The sequence below is a fragment of the Rhea pennata genome, chromosome 9 (genome assembly GCF_028389875.1).
Source record: "Rhea pennata isolate bPtePen1 chromosome 9, bPtePen1.pri, whole genome shotgun sequence".
Lineage (NCBI taxonomy): Eukaryota > Metazoa > Chordata > Aves > Rheiformes > Rheidae > Rhea > Rhea pennata.
This window is the reverse complement of record NC_084671.1, coordinates 12041850-12059571: the sequence shown is the minus strand read 5'-3', so window position 1 is coordinate 12059571 and position 17722 is coordinate 12041850. Positions and strand designations below refer to the sequence as shown.

At 40.5% G+C, this 17722-nt stretch overlaps 2 protein-coding genes across 12 annotated transcripts in view; both read left to right on the top strand.

Moving 5' to 3' along the window:
- Positions 1–243: 243 nt before the first annotated feature.
- Positions 244–16259, top strand: FYTTD1 (forty-two-three domain containing 1). Of its 2 annotated transcripts, none has more exons than XM_062583035.1 (9): positions 244–406; positions 3772–3903; positions 7032–7177; positions 8380–8492; positions 9698–9794; positions 10919–10980; positions 11852–11926; positions 12553–12679; positions 12807–13356. In XM_062583035.1, the coding sequence occupies exons 1-9, from the start codon at positions 304–306 to the stop codon at positions 12816–12818; spliced, it is 867 nt and encodes a 288-aa protein (XP_062439019.1). In that variant the 5' UTR covers positions 244–303; the 3' UTR covers positions 12819–13356. The 2 variants fall into 2 exon arrangements, with proteins under 2 accessions (XP_062439019.1, XP_062439018.1); XM_062583034.1 differs by lacking the exon at positions 12807–13356 and adding an exon at positions 13964–16259 and having other exon boundaries at positions 245–406.
- Positions 16260–17127: 868 nt separating this feature from the next.
- LRCH3 (leucine rich repeats and calponin homology domain containing 3) overlaps positions 17128–17722 on the top strand; it is a 68009-nt gene continuing 67414 nt past the window's right edge. For all 10 annotated transcript variants that reach the window (XM_062582675.1, XM_062582682.1, XM_062582683.1 and 7 more), the window contains exon 1: positions 17128–17390. In XM_062582675.1, the coding sequence (XP_062438659.1) occupies positions 17153–17390 (238 nt within the window). In that variant the 5' untranslated portion in view covers positions 17128–17152. The remainder of the gene's footprint in view (positions 17391–17722) is intronic.

Sequence of the window (17722 nt, the reverse complement as noted above, 5' to 3'; positions counted from 1 at the left end):
TTCTCCTCCCGGCCGACAGGGGGCGGCCGCCTCCCGCACGGCGTCCGCTTCCAGGGCTGATGGGGGTTACTGCGCATGCGCCCGTTTCCCGGGCTGATGGGGATTACTGCGCATGCGCCCGCTTCACCAGGCTGATGGAGGGTTACTACGCATGTGCGGGAGACGGGCGTGTCCTAGCGCTGCCCGTGGCGGAGGCGGAGGAGGGTTGACGGCGCATGCGCCGCCGCACACCGCGCATGCGCACGGTTCGCTCGCTGTTGGTTGAGGCGGTGAGGGTAGGTGGCGGTGGTCCTGCGGGAAGCCATGAGTGGTTTCGGGGCTGCAAAGCCGCTTCCGGGCTCCTCGACTGCGGCGGGGGCCCGGAACGGCAGCAGTGACAGCCTAGAGAAGATCGACATGTCTCTCGGTAGGAAAGGGCCTCGGGCCTGGCGTCCTGGGGGAGGGAGTGGAGGGGCGCGGCCTGAACCAAGTACCGGCACTTGGGGGTGGGGGGGCGCGGTCCGAAGCGAACCAACCGGCGTTTGCCGGGCTGCAGCGCGGGCGGAACCAACGGGGGGGGGGATATAGGGGAGGCGGATTGCGCCAGCTGAAACGGGGGAGGGGGCAGGGCCCTACCATCTCCGGAGCGCAGCGGGGGGCAGCGGAGTGCGAGCAGGGCGCGATCCCCGACGGGGCCTGTGGGAGGCGGGCCGGGCCCTGGGCGCCCGGTGCCGGGGCTGCCGGACCGGGCTCGGTTCGGTTCGGTTCGGTTCAGCGAGTGGGTCCGTTCGTTCCGCCGGTGGTGCCCGGAGCAGGCCTCGGGCGGGGCGCGGCGGTGGCCCCGGCCCTGTGGAGCCTCCCGGGCCTGCCCGGCGCAGAGGCAGGGGTGAGCAGAGCGCAGCTCCGGCGCCCTTTCCTCGCCTCCCATCAGCTTTTGGGGTGGGTGACGGCAGGGCCCTTTTGTGACACCGCCAAAATAGTTCCTCGGTCAAATTAAACGCGATGTTCTTTATACCTGGTAGTTGCCTGCGGAAATCTGGCACAGATGACCCCCAGCTTTGCCTTGCAGAATGTTTTTCTAATGGAGAGTCAGTGTGTTCACACTTTTTTTTTTCTTGCAAAGACGTGAAAATGGAATAAAGTCTTCTCCCACGCTCCAGTTGGTTGTATTAGGAAGTTGCATAGCCTCATAAAAGAGCTGTAGAGCTGCCTCTGAGTGGTATCTGAGAGCCTGACACCCGTACCGTATACATTTCCGGGGATATGTCAGACTGTCTCTGCTCTGGTCCTCTGTCCTGAGCCCTATAATGTGTGTTTGGGAGCACATTGCAGGAGTGTGTCTTCCAGTCTGGTTTTATCCAGCAAGAATCGGGTTTGTATGCCCCGAGGCTGCTCCATGAAGCTACCAAAGCATGGTGGATGGATATTATCAGGAGGCTTGCTTCAAAAAGTGGGTTCACGATTTGAATTAGAGAGTTGATACAGATTCGACCTTTGTGGCTCTGCTTAAATGGATTTTTCATTTGTTGATGATCTGTCAGTTTTTTGTTTTGGCAGTAGACATAGCTTGGGAGACGATATACGGAGTTTCTCTGAATATGGAGTAGTAGTATTTTTATATAAATCTGTATTTATAGTGTAGCATGCTGAATCAGTATGTTTCTAGTGTTTCTAAGACTAAGAATCATTGATTCTGAGTAGCTAGTTCTATCTTCATACATTCTAATGTTTTTTTGGCCATATTCCTTTGAGTAAGTTGCAAGCAGGTTTCTGGACATTGACTAATACTAAATTGCAAATAACTTTTGCAGCGTCATGGATGACGCTTTATTTAAGAAGCTGTTGTGGGTGTGGATGTCCCATAACTTGTTTAGTTGAAGAGTAACTTGCATGAAAACAATCTTATACATGCCTGCTGTTCCCAAGTCAACGCCATGCTCTCTGCTGTGCAATTTGGAATAAGCAAAGATTAGATGCAATCCCACATCTGTCATGATATCAGTAAAGCTGACATAATGATCTGGGGAGTCCTAAGATCTGGATCATAATATTGAGTATTTGGCCATGTATTAACAAAGATGAAAGCTATTTTTGTTGCTAATGTGTAGGGTGCAACTCATCTGAGGCTAAACTTCCAACTTGATAATATTTCTAGATTAAAACTACAGTCAGAACAGTACAATAATCTCTGATCTCAGGCAAGATAGGAGAATGCTTCAGGCTGCCTCATCTAACAGACATAGAATGTCCCAGTTACCTTTCATTTACCAAAATGAGAGAATGACTGAATCTTAAGTTCCTTTATATAAAAATTTGCAACTTTCTATACAGCAACAAGTTACCGTTTTGCAAGGACTGGACTTAATCAGGAACAGATGATCTATGAAACCAGGATCCATGTTCTTGGAACGTAGCAGTTTGTATTTCAGGTGTCCATTAAGCAGAATTACATATTCCATCCTAACAGGTTGAGAGGCTTTATTTTTTGCTCAGTGCCACTTTATTAGAGGTGTTAAGTTCAAGCAATGCTGGTGGCTAGGTACCACGATGATCAGTGATAGCTTCTGCTGTTCTTGAACTGCAGACTATTTTGAAGTGTCTCGGGTTTCCTTTGTTGTATAAAAAGGATAGCTTGGGAATCCCTGCACTAGGGATGGCAAAGAAGATTCTATAGCTGTCAAACCCAGTGACCTGTGTCTGTATTCCTTACCTTAAAGACTTTTTTCCTAATACTCAATCATTTTTGCAGTAAAGTAAGTTGATTTCCTCTTAGTATTTCTTCAGTGGGATGCAAAACAGCTGATAATATTTTGTGTTTTTTTTTCTTACCGTTCTCTTTGTTCTACCCTATCCAAGTCCATTTGAACTCTGTTAAGTATAATAGTTCTCTTTGAGTCTTTCCCTGAGTCAAAAAGTGACATCCACGTCTCTGTGGTAGCTCTCTGTTGCAACATGATACTCTTATCAGCTGTGCTTCCATGATCTAGATGCAATGAGGTATATTTTGACATTTTCTTTCATGCTGTTTTTATAAACTAGCTAACATTCACATAAAAGTGTACTACAACATTGCTTTAGTCTTATCTCCTGAGCCACTTACCAGATTAGTGAGGGAAATAAAACTGGTATGACATCATTTGTTTGTGACAAACTTGCTGTTTACTTTTCATCAGTTTATTGCTTTATACATATTCTTAAACTGATTGATAACTTGTTCCACATTGTTTTCCAGGATAATAGGTAAGATGATTGGTTTGGTTTGCAGATCCCTGAGGGAGAGAGGTCTTGCTTGCTTTTCTTTCTAATGATCTGGACCTCAGTGAACTTATGAAGATAACTGATTGCCCAAGTTCTCCCTGCATGACTTTCTTTAGTACCTTTGGATGAAAGAACTGAGACTTGAACTGACATTTTGTCTGGAATTTGGAAAGTGGGAGTGAGATGCGGCTACCTTTTCTTTAAAGGTAGTATACAAAAACTAACAGACAATCATTAGATTTAAAATACAATGCTTTACTAAACGACAAGTTTTCAGGCATCTTGAGTATTCTGAATGAATATAACCACTTGTCTTTCTGCTGAGGTACTATACTATTAAAATAAGTACTGTAAGACTCATGGGGTCTGGATGTCTTACAGAGATATTTCTGGAACCTTAACTTGTATATGCTGGCTTTGCAAGATTAACTGGTCTTTTTCACCTGACTCCAAGCTGCTAGATTCTTCTTTTTTAGAACTGGAATATATCCGCAGAGTATTGAATCCTTTTTTTTTTTTCTCTCTAACTTACAGATGATATAATCAAACTGAATAAAAAAGAAGAGCGAAAGCAGTATTCCCCCAAAATCAAAAGGGGACTTCAGCAGAACCGAACTCGGCAGTTCAGGACACCAGGCTCCAAGTGGGGAATCCAGCAGCAGAAAGGTATGTGTGTCAAGCATAATGTGGGCTATACAGTAATTTTGTGAGTTGAAATGTAACCTACTGAAAATGTATGAACTGACGTGGTCAGTTCAGGTATCTTTCAAATAATGCCAGATACAGTTTTGACAGTAATTCTGTTCTTTGTGATACATTTATGTTTGGCTTTGTATCTGATTCGGTGTAAGAACCTCATTGATTCCTTTTGACCAACAGGGAGCTTGGATTTTTGGACTCTTCTCCTTCAAGGAAGGCTTGGTTTTCACTCCAATTTTTCATTTTAATTTGAGAAATTATGTTGATACTTTGTCCTTCCTCAGAGATGGATAATGCTGATGGAGGCTTTGTGCAAAAGAGCCAGCGTATTTGTATTTGCTGGGTAAAATTTTTCTAATAGCTATTGCTGCATACTGCAGTGCTGTCTCTGGGATATACGAAGGGATAGTCCAGAGTGTCTGACTTGGCTTTTCTGGTTAAGCCTTTGGGCCACAGAGAATCATAGAATCAGTAAGGTTGGAAGGGACCTCTGGAGATCATCTAGTCCAACACCCCAGCTCAAGCAGGGTCACCTACAGCATGTTAGGTGGGGTTGCATCCAGGCAGGCCTTGAAGATCTCTGGAAAAGGAGACTCTACAAACTCTCTGGGCAACCTGTTCCAGTGCTCTGTCACTCTCACAGTGAAGAAATTCCCCCTCACGTTCAGGTACCATGTTGGGTTTCTTAACCCGTGTTTATGCAGTGAAGTAGAAAACTGGGGAAAAAATACTGAAGGAGGGGGGGCATGAGGGGAAGAGTACACAGTAACAACTTATTGTAGATTCCCAGAGTAGCTCTCAGCTTTTTCAATAAACAAGTTTTACATCCTAAAATGATTCTCAGGTGTTAGTCCAGTACAACTAGCACTTGCTGAAGTAAAGACTGCTTTTGCTGTATGTTTAATTTTAAAAAGAACTTTTTCAGCACTGGACAATTTAAGAAAAAAATATGAAAATAATACTGTCTAATCAAAAAGTTTATCACTTCAGTCCAAATTAATGAGGTGTTTAAACTAATATATACATTTTTTTCCATAGTATCAAAATGCACATCTTCCTAAAATGCAGCTGTATTCACAGGAGTCCCCATTTTGTCTTTATTATTGCTTAATATTTGTTCTAGCACCAGTCCTTGCTCAGCATCCTATATGAAAATGACTTTTGGGAGCAATGGAATGTCCTATAGCTCAGGCTCCAAAAAAGTCTTCCTTTTTATACAGGCAGTCATGGAAGAGTTGCTTAATATGCATATCTTTTGTAAATTGGTGACAGTCAAGGAAAATGTTTGAGGTTCCTCAGCTTAAATGTAAGTATATTTGTGGAGATGAAAGAATAAGTAATTTTAAGTGGTAGATAATCAAATATGTAAATGTCTTTTATAATTGTGATTGGCAATGCAGTTCTTTATAGGGTGCCCAAAAGAAGCAAATAATGGAGTATATATAGTCTAAGATATTAATATTAGACTATTAGAAGGAATTTGAGCTGAAAGTGTAAAATTCTAAATACAATTGTGTTGACTGTTACTTTCATTTTGTGAAATTCTCCCTCACTGACTGCCTTTTTTTCTAGGAAAAGGCAAATTATTTCTGTAGAACAACCAAATTTGTGACATATTGAAACATTGTGAATAGCTTTAACTACTCCTTCCTATGCAGCTCTGCATATTTCCTCCCATTGAAAGCAAACTTTTTTATTTCACCTTGAGCAAAAGATATCAAATAATTATTCTGAGCATTTTGGTTATTACTTGTTTATGACCAATAGATTTATTGTTGCTCGGTTGCCACTGAAGTTACTCTGACAGGTGGCAACTCCTCTGTTGTTTGCAGTCAGCTGGAGAAACCACAAATGGTTAGCAGGATTCAATTCTCTGAGGTTTTAGAAATGGCTGCCAAACACTTTAGAAAGACAGAGGAACTTGAGCTGGGACTTTTAGGGGAGAAACGGGGAGGAGAACATTGTTCATTTAAAAGTTGACCTTGCTGATGCGCATAATGCAGCCAGGAAGCGCCCTGGGCAGTCTGAGCTAACTTTGAAATTGTCACTGAGAGCAGAGGTTGGTCCAGAGAGCTTCTGAGTTCCCCTGCAGCCTAAATAACTCTATTTCTCAGCTTTTTGACTCTGAGAGAAGAGCATTTGCTGACAGTCCACATAGCGCTGCCTCAACTGCAAATTTACTCAGGCTAGGTTCTCGTCAGTGAATTATCGAATGCCATGGCTCCTGTCTCATGAAGAAGGACAGATTTATCCTCAGTGTTGTAAATCAGATATATCAAAGCTGGATGTGTGTGTTTTTTTGCTATAGAGCTGTCTTCTATATTCTCAAAATCTGAGGTTCTAGAGGGTGTGATATTTTGGGAAAAAAACTGAAGCATGGTCTCCTTTCATAGCCTGAAGCTAAATGGCTGCAGACAGAGTTAACCAAACTCTTGTAACTAGAAATTTGAGATGTTATACTATGGACCATGGGTTCACAAATATTTTACACTCAAAGAATACTGACAGTTCTTAGTTTCTTCTAGACCACCATGCAAACTTCTAATTGAAAACAATGTAATTATTAAGAGGTATACAACTTACATCACATGGTTTTGGGGGCCACTTGCTATGTTGTTTTTTCTTAAGCCAAGTCTTGAGAACCACTGATCTAAATAAGTAGGCTTGGAAGTCAGGTGTTCTTTAATTAAGCTGGTTATTTAAAGTTTGCTGGATGACTGAGGAGCTGGATCATTTAATTTTATTACTGTTAGGTATTTGACTAGGGGCTATTTGAGGCCTATGTCACGTTTTCTATGACAGAATGCAATCTAAATTGTCCCTGCACAAATGCCAAATAATAACAGATTTTCAGCGGGAATTAATGTAATAAAGTGTAGCAAAACTGATCTGTGTGGGAAACTGATTATTGTGCTAGGTTTAGGGCCAGACCTGTGTAAACTAAATGACCAAATTGTTTGCAAATGTAGTAATTACTTCTTTAAGACATAAACTGTGCAGCCAAGTAACTTGAAGTGTCTGCAAAGCAGACAAATCTTAAAGCAATAACTTTTTTCCTTCAGTAAGAGTTGTTGAGCTCTTTATCCTTTTTGTAGGTTACGGTAAAAATCGTTTGGGACGCAGAAAGAAGGTAGCAGGGAAGAAGCGTTCTTATGGAGTTATAACTGGCTTGGCAGCCAAGAAAGCAATGGGTTCACGCAAAGGAATTAGTCCTCTGAACAGACAGCCACTTAGTGAGAAGGTAATTAGTGCAATTCTAATGGCTCATATAATTGTCTACATTAGATGTAACCCTGACTTTGCTAAAAGTATGGACAGATTAAAAATATGGAACACATGCTTTAGAATAGCGCTGCTTAAAATATTATAATATGCTGGTTCTGAAATTATGCATAAGCATCTAATATAACCTTTTGTTAAATCAGTGATGACAAGTGTTGCTTGAGTTCTTGTTTGTTTTTTGGAGGATGTCTGATGACTAGTCCTGAATACGCTTAAAACTACTTGAAAGTTTTTGAACACTGAATTGGATTGCAAATCATGAAAATCGTAGTGCAGCAATATGTTCTGTGCAAGGGGTACCTGGAGGTAATTTCTACAAGTAAAGCTCACAGAGTCACAGAATATAATTCTTTTTTTTTTTTTCCCTCCCTTTTACATTGCTTTATGACAAACCAATGATGCAGCAGACATGCAGGTGCTAAGGATGTACATCTTATAAAAAAATTGAAGCTTTGCAAAGTACTTGATTCTCTAAACAGGCTCCCTCTGCCACTCTCAAGTGTATTGTTACCTGCTCCATCTACTCAAATATTGTAGTTTGGATTGCTTTGGGGTTTGTTGGTGAAGAAGAGTAATTTTAAAGGTATATGGAGCGTGTATATTGCTAATTATATGTAGGGAGATACAATAGTGAAAAAGTAGCCACTAAACTCTGCTTTTTGGCCTGATAATGAGGGGAATATATAATTTGTGAAAGTGTAGATCGCTTTTAAACTATACTGGATTGTGATAGGTAGGCAAAACCAAACATATTCTATATGCAGTGTAAAAATCAAAACTGAAGAAAAATTTCCAATACCATGAAAACTGGAAAAGCTTGAACCAGAAAAGATGTTTAAGCCTCTTAGAGCTGCTTGTAATATCTTTAGGAAAACACAACAAAAAAATCTTTTGAATTTCTCATATGATTTTAAGCAAAAAGGTTTAAGCACACACAATCATTTTATACAAGAGGGAAATACTGAATTGAAGTGGCTCTAATTTAGTGTATTTATTACTTAATTAATTAATTATTTCTACTTTTTTTTCCCCTTAAAATAGAAAGGGACCAAATGAAAAATAAATGTACTTTCAGGTTATAGCTATATGGTTCCCGATTCTATTTTGTGTGTGTGTACACATTATACATGTATTCAGTATATCTTTTTTTTTTTGCTTAAGAATGCACAGAGGAATTACCCAGTTTTGAAAAAGAAAACAACCCTGCAGAGACAATCTGAAATGCAGAGAAAACAAGCACCAGCCCTCAGGAGGCCTGTCCCACTAAACAGAAGGTAAAATATCCAAGTCTCCTTTCTAAACTCTTCTTAATAACTCTCTGTATTGCATTTTTGTTTCTGACAGGACTGACTTCATGAAAAGATGGCAGGTACTGGTAGTAGTAGTAATAGGGTAAAACTTCATACACTCATAGTCTTGACAAATTTGAAGGCTGAGCATGTGAGAAACATGGTCTCAGATACAAAGCCAGGTATTTAACATTGTGTAGAGCACTTGGGAAGTACATTTATTTGTGAAAAACTAGTACTCTGCCTTCATCTAAAGCATAAACAGTCTGTATGAAAATGGCCAATTTATGGATTTCTATAGCTTTGAAGTGAAAACCATGATTTAATTTCTAAACAAAATATCTTTATGGAAGCTGGTGCCATCTTCAGTTTCATAAAAGCCATTGCATGTTTTATTTGTACTAGAATTAACCTGTTTCTGTTACACTGCAATTGAACTGCTTTCTTCGATGAAAATATTCACTATGTGACTGTATTGTGGAAATTGTAAATGAAACTTGTTCATAGTTCTCATTTAGTCCATTGCCCATAATCTGGCCTAGGGCTTAACAGCTAAGAGTCTCACTGGAAGTGGTTTTGACAAGTGAACTGTAATAGCTTAACTATCAGCTTTGTTTTTTGTGGGGAAGAATGTTAATCTTATTCTGTTTACACCATTAGGCTGTTTCTCTTGGAGGCTACAGCATAGCTAAAAGAGATTGGGCTGGTATGCCAGGCAGGGTGCTCTGCAGAGGCGTAGTGAACAACACTCAGCTTTTTAATACTCAAATTGTAACATGTTTAGACAGAAAATTCTGTTCTGAATCTTGATTTATTGTTATTTTTTTTAACTCCAAATCCAAATTTTCAATCCAATTAGCAATCTAAGTACTGGAAGATATTGAGCAAAGTGAAAAAACAGAATTAATGACTACTGTTCTATGACACACATATAGGGATCCTAGATCTCTGTGTAACAGAAGTGATTTCTCCATTCAACTACATTTTTCCTTAACTACATGAATTGTAGTTATGACTAAAGGTGTTCTATTCCTAATAGGTGAGAAGGTTGCAACTGAAATGTCTAGCGTCAAAGAGGCAGCATTGCAATGTCCTTAGAGATGTATTGGGCAGTTTTTTGACTTTCGTATGGTCTTTTTAAAATGTTACTTATGGGAACCTGTAATAACTCTATTTTATAAATATTACAGGAATAATGTACAATCCACTTTTACCAGAATTGGAAACAAACTAAATCAACAGAAAGACACTCGTCAAGCAACTTTTCTGTTTAGAAGGGGTCTGAAGGTAATAAAAATTACTTAAACAAAGTTGTGCCACAGATTCTAAGCTAACCTACATAACACAACTACCATTAATGAAACGCCTCCGAATATCAGATCTGAGGAGAAACTTCAAGTGATGTGTAGATTAGATATACGTTTTTCTGGGGAGCTGTACTTCTTCTCTTCTTTTATTGTAACAATATAGTCTTCCTTACTATTCTAGCCTAACTGAATTATTCTGAGGAGCATGGAACTTGTCCGAGTGTTTGAAAATAGTTGCAAGCTATTACTTTTTTGGTCTTATAAATAAATGTTTGAAAACCGCACATTGCTTTCTAAATTTGTTTTCACGTGAAGGATGGAACAGAAATATATTTGAGAATTCTGATTATGTCCACTTTATCTGCATGTAAATGCTTTTTAGTACCTTTGAGTAAGATGAAGTAAATAGGAGAGTTTGTTTTGAACAATCGTGGGTGCTCTTGATTTTCATTTGCGCCTTCATTCTGCATCTACTATCACTGTGATTGTTTGTAGCTGCCACCTTCCATCCATATGTATTGCAGAATTGGGAATACAGACAGAATCAGGAGGGAGAATAACAAAACCAAATTCCTTTAGAGAAGATGTAGAACTTAATGGCATATTGAATATTATGTATGTTAAAATTGATCAGTTTAGGAGCTACCCATGTTTTTCTTACTGGCCTTGTAATATTTTGGTGTATCTTGGTAAAGCATGTGTTTTGAGATCTTTAAATGTTTTCTGTTTTGACCATCTCCCAGTATTTCTTCTCTAATGTTGCCTGTCTGTAGGGATATATGTGTGATTTTTTTTTTACCATTGATTTTCTGTTTTCTTTCCTTTGAGTGCAGATGGACCCTCTCCTACATCTCTTTATTGCTTAGGTTACTGTCATTGATGATTACTTCTAAATCCTTTCATATTCTTAAAGTTATTTCCTTCCAATATCTTATGAAGGCAATAGAATAGTTGTCTTTGAAGTCCCTCTGAAAGTATAGCCTAGTTTGTGCAAAATGTACAAACATCTCTAAACTTCTGGTTTTGAACTGCTGTATTTCTAGCAGCTACAATGGGAGTTGAAGCAGTTTTCAAGATCTGGTGTCCGTATTGATGTGCTTTCAGGTGCAGGCCCAAGTGCAGCCAGCAGACGATCTAGATAATCAGACAGTAAAGAGAACCCGTCAGTAAGTATTTCATTTGACAAACTTCAGTTTAGTTACTTGTTTGTACTCATGCTTTAGTTTTGGATCTAGCTTCTGCTCTTAGCTATGATAATTGCTTTTTTTTTTTTTTTTTTTTTTTTTTTGCCTTTACGTATCTGAACTGAATGACAGTGGTCCTCTCCCTATTTTTCCCAGTTGTTTATCCTAAACTATCTTTTAAGTTAACCAAGATGCATTTGTTTGCATAAGATGCTCACAAGAATGAAGGAAAAGGTGCTAGCAAGACAGACCAGTCACTGCCACTCATGAATACTGTATGGACTAGGAGAAAAATTAAGATGTCAGCACTCTCCTAAGCGCCTCATGTAAATTCCATTTTATCTAATATATGTATAGAACTTGTGAAGCAGTTAAAAAATGTGAGACAATACTTCTTTAATACACTTCTCATATCATTCTCTTCTTGCTAAGCTCTTTCAAACTTGGTTGCTGGTAACACAACAGGTTGAGTAAACAGCATATGCCACAGAGCTATAGTCTGTCACTTTTGATGTGCTGTGAAGGACAATTTGGCTGCATCTGTGGCAAGCAAAAGGGAATATTTTTTTAAAGTACAAACATTTCAGTCAGTGTGGCAGTATTGGTGTATCTTGGCAGCATGTGATCTGGGGTTTACCTGAGCAGGCTTAGATAATATAGAGGATACTGAAGTCAGTAGCCAGCTTTTTATACTTCAGCATATGCAGATTGTTTGTCTGTATGCAGTCTTTGCAGTGGCCCATGTTATGAAATCTTGCGTGTTCTTTATTAGCCAGTATTTGGGACATACATTTAAAGATGCAAAAGTGTTGCTGAAATTTTGATTGGGATGATTTCTTTGTTTTCCAACTAGATGGCGAACTTCTACCACAAGTGGAGGGATTCTGACTGTATCTATTGACAACCCAGGAGCAATCATAAATCCAATGTGCGTAATAAAAGTAGTTCTAAAATGTCCTTAACATAACTGAAATCACTTTTCCTGAGCCATTTAGCAATTTCTTTGCAGATACTATTTCAGATGACTTCAAAGTGAGTTCTTCTTGTGAAAGCTGTTAAAACTAGCCCCCTTTTGAGTGTTTCTGAACTGTGTTTGAATAACATCACAACTGATTTTCACAAGGGACTTCCTGATGAGGAGCTTGATGTGGCATAAAGTTGCATTGTGTTGGGTTGGTAGGTTTTCACCTTCTCTGCCTGTTCCAAATCAGGCCACGCTGTGGCAGTTTTCCTCCCCTACTTGAATAAAAATGAATGAGCATCTAGTTGTTGAATGATGATAATAGTTTCTTCCTGATTCATAAAGATATTTTTTGGAATTGTCTTTAAAGAAAGCATTACTGTGTTTGTTTTTTAAGTTGAAGGTACTGTTGTGTTTCATGATTAGCCTTTTTTTTAATTAGCGGTACTTACTCTGTAAGGATACCTGTATCTACGTTTTTTTGTATTTACAACACAGGCTAATTAATAGTCAAAACTGTTATTCTATCAGCAGTAAGGCTTTGTTGCTTAAAAACTTGTATTCACTATGTTTGTTTTAATGTTCTTTCATAGTTCCCAGAAATTACGATTAACTCGTACTCCTGTGCCCCCGTTTCTGATGAAGAGGGATCAGTCTGAAGAGAAGAAGATTCCCAAAGGGGTTCCTTTGCAGTTTGATATTAATAGTGTTGGAAAACAGGTAAAAGCAGATTCCTTCCTGAACTGTGGAGTAGTTCCAAGATAGATAAAGATGGTGAGCCAAGCACTTCCCTGCTAGTAGTGACAGAAAGAGCGGACTAGTAACTACTTCGTGTTTCCACTTCCAGTTCTTCCGCTAACTTGTTATGTAACTTCAAGCAAATATCTGCCCTTCTGTTCCTGCTCCCCTGGTTTAAGTCTGCATACCCATGTGCTTTGAGTGGGATTTAAAATGCTGAGTATCTGTAAAAGTCTTCTGATGTTACTGCTGCCTGAATCAGCAAGTGTGTGCAGTTCAGGGATGAGCTGCTTTTGCTCGTGTAACTTGCATAGAACACTGGAATCTGAATTTTGTTACTCTTCAGCTGCAACAGGCCAACTTTTGTTATGCAACTAAGGAAAATCAACTGGCATGGTATAAATGTTTCAGAGACTAAAAAATTTCCAAGAGTTTCATGAAGACAGATAGGTGGGTGCAGGAGAAAGAATCTTAATGCTCTCACTGAAAGGATTCTGACCAGGTCACAGAGTTAGGCACTGGAGAACTCAACCACAAGACTAGGCTGTTCTTGTAATCAACTTACTACTGCCTTCTGCAGAAAACAGGGAGTCAGAAAGTCAGTCCTTACTTGTTCCTTCCATAAACAAATATAATGTATATATATATATATATATATATATATATACACACACACACACACACATTATATAAATATATATATTATATATATTATATACTTTTATATATATTATATATATTTATATAATATAAAAAATATATAAGTATTATATAAATATATAATATATATTTCTATATATATATATATATAGAAATGTCGGACTAGATGCCAGTCTGCTGCCTCAGCTGGATGGACTGGAAAATAACCTGTGTTAAAGTAGTTAGAAATCTGCATTTGTTGAAGCTGCGTAGAATCCATGCTTGGAAAGGAGTCTAGTGAAAGTTCCATTTTTCATTCTGTCCTCAATTTAATTTTCTTACAATTCTCTGAATTCATTCTGTCTTGAGTTTGTACCATACATTCTTAATGAATTCCAATAAGTGTTAGCTGTTGATATATACTCCATTCTGATTTCTAAATAATACAGGAAATGATGAAACCAAATTAAATCAGGGCATTTGGATTTTTTTAATCTTAGTTAGACATGCACTTAAGAAGTCAGGTGATGATGCAGAATGAGGAAAGAGTTATTCTTGTCTCTATTACTTTGTTTAAATTAACGTAACATCTTTCAAGTGTATAGTGAAAATAAATTTATTTTCCAGACGGGGATGACTTTGAATGAGCGTTTTGGGATCCTGAAGGAACAAAGAACAGCGCTGTCCCAGAACAAAGGAAGCCGTTTTGTAACCGTGGGCTAACCTGTCGAATGGACTTGAGTACTGAACCCACCTATCTAAGAAACTGAGATAAAAGTGGGCAGAAGAATACAGCATACGTCACTGAAATTCTCCAAGCTTCTTGCTAAGATAGTGGCAGACCTAACTATCTTTATTACTTTTACTTTGAACAGTAAAAGACATGATGCCCTGGGGTGAAAAATAATGGGGAAACCAATCTGCTGGAGTGGCACCATGATCTAGCTGAAAAAGATTTTGTTGCTCAGCTGATGACAAACACTGATTTTTGGTTCGTCTTGCAACCAAAATACAAACATGAGGATAAAAGTTTGGGGTTTTTTGTTTGTTTTTGTTTAGGAGTGCTCAATATCTGTGCTTTGATTCCCCTAGTAAAGACCGTTAGTGTTTTCATTACAATCCCATTTTTAGGGTGTTAGGGACTGTCTATAAACTTCCCTCTGGACTGCAGTTTGGCACAGAGCCTCAGTCTGAATACTTCTGGTAGTGATGTAGCGCATTTTTTCATGGGAACATTAGTTGTAATTCTTTATGCTTTTGATGTTCTTTCCCCCCCCCCCTTCCTTGGAGACTAAATATTTTGCATCCTCAGTTTCTCAAATAAAGCTGTTAGCTGAGACCCAAAATATGTAATTGGGATGGAGACTATTCTACTCTTTTCCTTACATATGGTCCAGATCACACTGGAGGAATACTTCACAGGCAGTATGGGCATAGTTTATATTACAAATAGCTGAAGTTCATCAGCATCCTCTGCAATGGAGTATGTCTGTCTCCTTTTTTTCCTTAAACTTCTATTTTCTATTTTTTTTTGTATTTTTTTTCCGTAAACTTAATGCAATAACTTCACATTTTTTGAATAATTTTGTAGGAATAAATACAACAGTTCAGAAGAAAGTGGTATGGTAGAGTTCCTTACCTTCCCAGACACAGGATTCTTATCTTGCCCCAGAGAGTTTTCTCTGTCCTTCAGAAATGACCAGAGGCAAGCAATTTAATGGCACTTGTTTGTATATACCAAAGAGAGGTAAGATGTGAAGCTGATCAGCAGTGGTCAGACATCTTGAAGTTGGTTAAGCTGGGGAAGAGTTGCAGGAATGAAGCTCTTAGTCTGCCAGCATGTGTAAGGCATTAAATAGGTGCACTTACTTAATGCCTGGTTTAATGCATCAGAATCTGAAGGATGGTAACAATTGGGGCTCCTTATTGTAAATTTATACCATTCCTACAAATGAGGCACATGTTCAGAATTAACTTGGTGACAAAATTGCTTCCAATCTAGGAAGTGATGAACCACCTAACACTGTTCTCCAGCAATGTGATCGAGGTACAGCCAGATAAAAGAATTGTTGACTGGCTGTATCCACAAATGTTTATGGTGTGTAAAGTCATTCTAATTACTCCTATTTTCCTTGAAGAATTTACATTTTACTTCTTACAAAGATGATTTCCTTGCATTTTTATCTCAAATTCAAAGCTGACTAGCTGTTTTCCTGAACTTGTGTTGAAGAGCATTTGACAGTAGAAGGGCTTTCTGTCATATAGCAGTTTTAAAGTCAGAATGCATCCTTGACACTATATAGTACTTAAAAGCTTATTTTTAATGTTGAAAAAATATACCTTAGCAAAAACAAACTAAAAGTAATGGTGTTAAGATTTTTTTCTTAATTACTAATAGATTTTTTTGGGAAAAAAATATCCCACTGTTAGAACTTGAGTAGATAATGTGGTGTTAGTCATCCTGTTTCAGTGTATACGTTTTCCATGTGCCAGGATGCAACAAAAAACATTCTTTTGCATCAACATAGATGCAAAACATTGATGCAGTGCATCAAGAAATGCTAGTTTGTATTTAATGAGAAGATGCTTTACACTGTACCTTTTGGTATTTTTTGGAGAAGTTATTACATTTGATCTATTCTGAAGCTGTTAATTTTTTTTTAATAAAACGTTACAGGTTTCATACTTTCTTGTTCCTGTTATAACCACTTGGGCAATATATTGGTTATATAAATGTTCTGATATCCTTCAAGGGGTTGTTAATGATTTAATCATTATTAAATGTGTGAAGACTGTATCAAAAGTTAGTCTAATTTAAAGGGAGCTTGTGTTCATTTCCAGCTTAGAATTCTGAAAAATGAGCACTTACCGCACTGGTCCTGTATAAGCTCATTTGTATCTGAAAAATACATTAATAACTGATGTTCTTAGTAGCACTGTTTGACTTAGTGGTTTGGTCGATTATAGTACCAAATACCTTAATCTGTCAGATCACGTATTGCTATGATATTTCTTGCTAATAGGAAGTCACTGTAATCTAAGCATTTTATTACAGGATCAGTGTGAACACCCTGATAAACCACTGTGGTTGTGTTGTCAAGTAAGGAGCCTGGCAAAGAGATGCTGGCAGGAGCTATTTGTATGTAAGCAGTGGTACTGCTGCTGTTAACTGTACGTGGGGAAAATACTGCCTGTAAGATACTGAGTATGGTGAGCTCCTGTCCTGGCACATGACTCTCTGAAGTCCTTATTTTTTCATTACCAGCTAAAATCTGCGTGGTTGCCGGCTTCAGACGGTGTTCAGACATGCAACCAGATTTTTTTCCTTTCATTTGTTTATTTTTCTAAGCAGCAAGTCCGTGCTTCCTGAAAGTAAGACAAGCACATATTCAAACAGTGTGACCTTTTTTAAGGATTGGCCGCTTGGGCGCTATCCAGGTGCTAGAAAGCCTAAGTCGGTGGAAATTGCCATGTGGCATCCCACTCAGGTGGGGTAAACCAGAATTTATGCTGGACCTTAGGTGAGATAGGGGCGCTTGGGCGTTTGCCAAGGGGAGGTGGGCATGTTTTTGCATCCCGGGTGCTCGGAGCAGGGGGAAAAGCAGCCCCGAACGGAGCCTGTTCCAGTTTTTTGGCAGGTGCCTCCTGCTCGCTGCTCTCTGCGGGGGGGGGGGGGGGGGGGGGGGGGGCGCATGCGCTCTACGCGCCCTGTCAGTGTGTGGGCGTGCGCATGCGCCCTCCGTGCCAGTCCCTGGGCTTTGCCGCGCCTGCGCAGTGCCGCGCGAAGCCGGAGCGGCGGAGGGCTGCGGCGGGGAAATGGCGGCCGCGGTGCTGGCGGCGCCGGAGGGCGGCTCTGCTGTGATGCCGGCGGGGAGCTCGGCGACATGTCCCCCTCCGCCGGGGCCGTCGGGCCCGGGCTCGTGGAGCCGCTCCTTGGATCGAGCTTTGGAAGAAGCGGCGGCGAGCGGCACCCTCAGCTTGAGCGGCAGGAAGCTCCGCGACTATCCGCGGGCCAGCGCCGCCAACCACGACCTCAGCGACACCACCCAGGCCGGTGAGGGAACGGGCAGCGGGGCGAGGGCTGGATGCGGCGCGGATGGGGCCGGGGAAACGCCCGCCACACCCCCGCCGCGCCCGGCCCTCACCGCGCCCCAGGGCGGGGGCAGCCGGTGCGGCGGGGCCTGGCGGCTCCCTCACACGGGGCGGGGGGGGGGGGCTGCCCTGCAGGCTCCCCCCTCACCCCTCCGAGCGGCCGCTGGAGGGGGGCAGGGCGGCCAGACCCCCCCCCCCCCCCCCCCCCCCCCCGAGTGAGAGGACTGATGCTGGGTGCGTGAGGAGGAGAGATTTCCGCTGCGGGCAAATCCCTGCCGAGCGCACGCCTGGAGC